The 6,000-nt window shown below is 34.0% G+C and overlaps 2 protein-coding genes across 2 annotated transcripts in view; one reads left to right on the forward strand and one right to left on the reverse strand.

Moving 5' to 3' along the window:
• Dhc64C (dynein heavy chain, cytoplasmic) overlaps window positions 1–6,000 on the forward strand; it is a 275,177-nt gene that overhangs the window by 114,667 nt on the left and 154,510 nt on the right. The window contains exon 19 of the mRNA XM_089096466.1: window positions 3,064–3,320. Within this exon, the coding sequence (XP_088952592.1) occupies window positions 3,064–3,320 (257 nt within the window). The remainder of the gene's footprint in view (window positions 1–3,063; window positions 3,321–6,000) is intronic.
• Window positions 4,359–6,000, reverse strand: part of LOC148946950 (uncharacterized) — a 4,143-nt gene continuing 2,501 nt past the window's right edge. The window contains exon 3 of the mRNA XM_089097210.1: window positions 4,359–5,000. Coding sequence (XP_088953336.1) covers window positions 4,465–5,000 — 536 coding nt within the window. The 3' untranslated portion in view covers window positions 4,359–4,464. The remainder of the gene's footprint in view (window positions 5,001–6,000) is intronic.

Here is a 6,000-nt window from a genome sequence, read left to right on the forward strand (position 1 = left end):
TGAATGCTCCAAAGTTAGATCAGTAGAAAAAAGTTTTTTTTTTATCACAGTGAATGGTATTGTAAACCAAAGACTGGCAGGATCTATGCAAGATACAAGGGTATATAGGAGTGCTGTTATTCATGCTAAAATTAAAGATCATCATCTAATAGGGTCTAGGGTTAGTTTAAACCTAAAATTTAAGAAGGGAACTACCTCCCGGGAAGTTTTGACGTTGGTAGACTCCAGGATGAGAATTTGATAGAAAATTTCCAGGAACAGTTGGAAACTAAACTGGAGAGCTTGAAATTTGACAATGTAGTAGCTGGATGGAGCAATTTTTAGGAAAATACATTGTGAAGGCGTTGATGGTGTCTTGGGGAAGAAAGTTACAAACGCAGCTAGGAATATTAGTAAAAATTCTCTTTGTTTAAAAGAGAGAAAAATAGGCCTGTACAAGAATCCTTTGACCGATGGATTATATGAGAATAAGAGGAATGTAAAGAAAGTGGAGAAAGCATTAAAATGTGAAGTAAGGAGGTTTGAAGTGGAGGTCATTTATGAAATTGCCAAAGATGCAGTCAGAGGTCATAATACTAAAATGTTGTGCTGGCATGTTAATAAATTGATATTGGATAATCTATATGGACTTGTCCCAGCTGAAGACAGGAGCGGGGCCACAGTTAGTGAGAACGAAAGATTTAAAGAGAGATGGGCAGAACATTTTTATAATGTGCTAAACCGTGATAGAGTTACAGGCGAAAGATATAGAAAAGAAAAAAAAGTTAGTGACGCTTTGGATGTGAAGGAAGATATATTTTGTGAGGAAGAATTAGTGACAGTGCTAAAAGGATTAAAAATAATAAAGCTCCAGATGCTGATAGTGTGATAAATCTTTCTTTTTTTTTTTATGATGGTTGTGAGGTTAGAGATAAGTTGCTGAAGATTATGATTTTTTAAAAGGGGGAAATACCTCGCAGTTTTAGAAAAACTCTTATCAAACCCCTCTATAATTTTACTTAACTATTAATCTTTTGATGTAAGTGGGCTATAAATAAATGCTAATATCAAACAGTTTGTGGTGACGAACTGTATAGTAAGAGCGACTCGTCTCAATAGTAACCGAAACTCTAAAAAACGGAAAGTTGATACCAATAGATACATCAAAAGAATCAGATTTTCATGCTGATTTTAAATATATAAGTTTCATCAAGTTTAATCTTGTCCATCAAAAGTTACGTGCCCAAGAAAATTTGCCTTATTTTTGAAAAAAGGGAAAAACACCCCCAAAAATTCGTAGATTCTTAATGAAAAGAACGCCATCAGATTCAGCGTATCAAAGAACCTTATTAGAGGTTTCAAGCTCCTATCTGCATAAATGTGGAATTTTGTTGTTTTTTTTTTGCCATGAGAAAGATCACGGATGCGTGTTTATTTTTTTAATTTTTTTTATTTATTTTTTTCCCAAGGGTGATCGTATTGGCTGAGTGGTCCTAGAATGTCGCGAGAGGTCTCATTCAAACAGAAATTAAAAGTTCTAGTGTCTTTTTTAATTAAAATTATTTATGAGAAAAGTGATTAGAGTGAGTGTGGTAAATATAGAAGTATTAGCCTGGTTTCTGTAGGAAGTAAATTGCTTAGTAAGATAATATATTTTAGACTTAGGGATGCTGTATATGAAGTTTTCAGAGAAGAACAATGTGGTTTTAGGAAAGGTAGAGTATGCGTCGACCAAATTTTCACTCGTAGTATCAATAATTGAGAAGTGCCTGGGTCATAAAACGCCTTTGGTCCTCAGTTTTGTAGATTGTGAGCAAGCGTTGCTGATAGAAGAGCTTTAGCGAAGGTAATATCGTTCGCTAAGGAAGTGAGGTTAGTTGCTCGTTTCGTATTAAACCAGGAGTTAAGCAGGGCTGCGTTCTATCCCCGTGCATATGGATCGTTCTGATGAACTTGATCCTAAGGAGCACAGTAAAGGAAATGGGAGAGACTAAGAAGACTAAACCTACTAAGACTAGGAATAAGTGAAGATGAAGAGGTGATATTGGGTAACGAAAAGATCGATCAAGTGGACAGCTTCACTTACCTAGGTAGTATCATTAGGTAAAGACATTGGGTACAGTGAAGATGTTAAAAGTAGATTAGCCAAGGGTCAGGGTGTTTTTTCACAGCTGGAAAAGGTTAAGAAGAATAGGAAGATATGTCTGCGAACTAAGATTGGAATATTGGAAGCTACAGGGATGATAGTGGTCAAGTATGGTTTTGAAGTGTGTGCGCTTCGAAAAACAGAAGAGAATTTGCTAGATGTTTTCCGGGGAAATAGCGCACGGATTGTTTTGAGTGCCTAACTGACCGTATTTCAAACAATAGGTTCTACGAAAAATGTGACTAAATGACCGTATCTCAAACAGTAAGCTGTTCGAAAAATATGGATGAATCCTGCTTTCTAGGGCTATAATAAGAGAAAGGCTGAGATGTTTAGGGCCCGTTCTGCGGATGAAGTATAACAGATTCCTAAAGATCGTCTTTTTCGGCCAACCGTCTAGGGCTAAATGAAAAGCAGGTTGTCTCCGATTGGGGTGGGAGGATAGCGTAAGTAAAGATTTAATGGAAATGAAAACTTCAAGGAATGGTGTAAAGAAGGAGGCCTTAAATAGATTGGGGTGGAGGAGGAGCGTGCATAGCTGTGTCGGCCTCAGGCGCCTTGGTGCTACAATAAGTTGTTATTAGTAGTTGTAGAATCTAGAGAGGGCGGATTGAGTTGTGTTTACTTTAAACAATCAATTTTTCAGTTGATGTATTTTGAAGGCAATTTGTTGCCTGTTCGCAAGAGTGGCAAACACTGTGTAAAGTTTAGCGTAATGATCGGACGACTGAGGGACAGTAGTCTTCCTTATTTATAGGATGATTTGTCTTATTTTTAAGTTATAACTTTGCTCTTTACTTTCGTTTGAGAAACTGTTTATAATTGTTTTTCGTAATTTAATCGTAATACAAGTAATATTTGCGTTTAAGTCTTTTGTCTCTTCCGTGTTAGCTGCATCTTTGTTAAACCGAAATAATCTTTTTTCCTTACTTTTTCAGGTGCAATATCGATGAGCGAAGATAGACTTCATGTCGCCCAAGAAGAACTAACAGATCTAAAAAGTGTTTGGACCGAATTATCTAAAGTATGGGTTGAAATTGACGAGATGAAAGACAAATCCTGGTTCTCAGTACAGCCAAGAAAACTTCGACAACAGATTGATGGACTACTGGCCCAGCTGAAAGAGCTCCCATCTAAGTACAGACAATATGCCTCATATGAATACGTCAGGAAATTACTTCAATCCTACGCAAAGGTAAATATCCCATTTTTGATGTTTAATATATATATGTATATATATATATATATATATATATATATATATATATATATATATATATATATATATATATATATATATATATATATATATATATATATATATATATATATATATATATATATATATATATTTTTAAAAGGAAATAATGGGTAAATAGATTTGAAAAAAATTATGCTCGTATTTGTGCTGTCTTTGCTAAAAAAAAAAAAAAAAAAAAAAAAAAAAAAAAAAAAAAAAAAACCTGTTCTTTTCTTTTTTTCCTTCTTCATTTTCTTTGTGATATCTCTTATTTTTAACTTCAGCTTCATTATCAATTTTAATTTATTCTTTTTAGGTTTGTTTTAAGTTTGACCTGCTATATAACTTTATTTCTGCTCATTTTAGGTTTTTACTTTACATTTTAGGTTTTTGGCTTTAAATTGTAGGCTCTATTTTTCTCTGGATTACTTTATTCAATAAATTCTCTAAAAATAATGTTTAATACTGAAAAAAAAGGTCACTTTTTATACTTAAAAAAAAAAAAACTGGTACAGCCCAGCTTGACAAGTTCAGCTAAAGTTTAATTGAGAACATTCTATGTGCTCTAATGCTTAAAGCAAAGACTTATATAAACAAGAACCATTGATATCCTATCATATCTTCCACCTTATGGTAGGTACAGTTAAATACACTATAAGAATATATTCTCTTTTTTGAATTGGATGCTTTTATTATTGTCTTTCGTTTTTCTTGTCTTTTTTTCTTTTTTGTTTTTCGTGACTTAAACGTGTTTACCTTTGATTTTGTGTAAATAAAGTGACCATTTTGAAATCAAACAGGGTATCTCCGTTTAAAGCTAAACCATACGAATAGAGGAATTGTCATCGTGTCACAGTATGTGTTAAATAAAAAAAAATGTTTAATTTGCTTTTAGTTAGTATAGGCAAAATTCCATGTTGATTATCTCAGTGATTGATATGAATATCCTAACCTGCTAGTCTTAGCTATGCTTTCACTGGTAAACATAAAACATGCAGAAATAGTGTATGTATTTCAGTAAATGATTCGGAAATAGAACATTCTCTCTTTAGCGTTATAAATATTACCCAGTTGACATTTTTTTTTCTAGTCTTCTTCCTTATTGCATGCATTTGCAAGATTGCCTATTCTCCGTCCACTTCATTTGAAGCTCCATGTTTAATTTTCTTAGCTTCTTCACTTCTTCGCGTAATTCTTTAAGTTCCTTCTGACTTTTTTCTCGGTGTCGTTTAACAGCTTCTCTGTTCTTTTTTATCTTCATTTGAACTCTATCGATTGGTACTGGTCCCTTTATTTGTTCAAGTCTGTTTTTTCTGTACATTGATGAGTTCCCTTGTTGTTTCGAAGTGAAATTGTGTAGCTGATGATTTTGGGATATGTTTACTTGTTCTTCTGTTTGTATGAAAGCAGATGAAGGCTGATGGTAATTTGACCTATATATATTCAAGTTTTCATTGACATGAGAATATGTTACGTTGGTTGTAGGTGCTGTTGAGTATAGTTGGAGGTCTTCTGGCCATGATCCCCACTGATTATGGGATGTGTGACAATCGCTGAAACTTGTAGAGGGAGTTGGGTTTAAAGTTTCGTCAATGATTTGGAAGATGTCTTGAAAATCATCATAAAAATCAAAGCCTGAAAATAGTGACAGTAGTTACCAATAGTACGCTAAGAACAAAACAGTAAACTCAACAGAAGTTTTCTAAAATGTATTATTTTAAAAGTGTTCATAGATGTTGTCCCGCTTTAAGGTATATTTTGCATTTGATGGTGTGATATGCATCAAGATTTTGCCATTTTTCTAAAATGTACAAATTTCCTCATGTTTATAACTTTTGTTTGGTGAATATAAAATTTGTGAATTAAGTTAAATTACCATGAACTTTTTGAAAGTTAAGTATGTATTTAGCTAAAAAGCTAAGTCCCTGCAGTTGCTCAAAAAGAGAGGGTGAAACATTCCTTACATGCAGTAGTGGTTTAGGCCTCATAATCAAGGGGGGAGCAAGGTATACCATAGGAGTGTAAATTTATAGCTGCCCCCCAGGCCTAAAACCGCCATTGCTTACATATCAATATTGAAAAACTCTTGGCATGGAAGGTGGTAATGTATGCTTGATATAAGTTGCTAGTCATATAATGTATAATAATAATAATGTATGCTAGACAACATGAAATATTATAGCCACTTTCGATCGGCTTCGCTGACTAATGTGTTGCGGGGGACAAGCTTCTAAAGTGGCGTGTTTCAAGAACAATTTTTCGTCGCGTAAATTGACAACACTTTCCTTAAATACGACCTTGTCAGAATGCGCGGTCTGTTTAAGACCAACTTTATTCTTTATTTCCTGACATCCAATCAATGACAATACTTTTAAGACAGTGTCATGTATATAATCTAATCCCGTGTTATTTTGCCCAAAATCACAAAACTCCCCAAAAATATCGACTCCTAAGCAAGCAAGAGCATTGTTGTTTCTAAAACGACTTTTTATTAGCCTTAGGGTAAGCATGCATCCGAAATCAGTTGCATAAGTATCTAACCCCTGTCTCTTACCATGCCGTAATATTTCTTTTTAAAAGTCATTCTCTCAGATAAGAGACGAAAAGAAATGATTCTTAGCGTCACGTACATGTC

Source organism: Artemia sp. Qi Xiang Cuo, chromosome 11 (assembly GCF_049724085.1).
Source record: "Artemia sp. Qi Xiang Cuo chromosome 11, ASM4972408v1, whole genome shotgun sequence".
NCBI lineage: Eukaryota > Metazoa > Arthropoda > Branchiopoda > Anostraca > Artemiidae > Artemia > Artemia sp. Qi Xiang Cuo.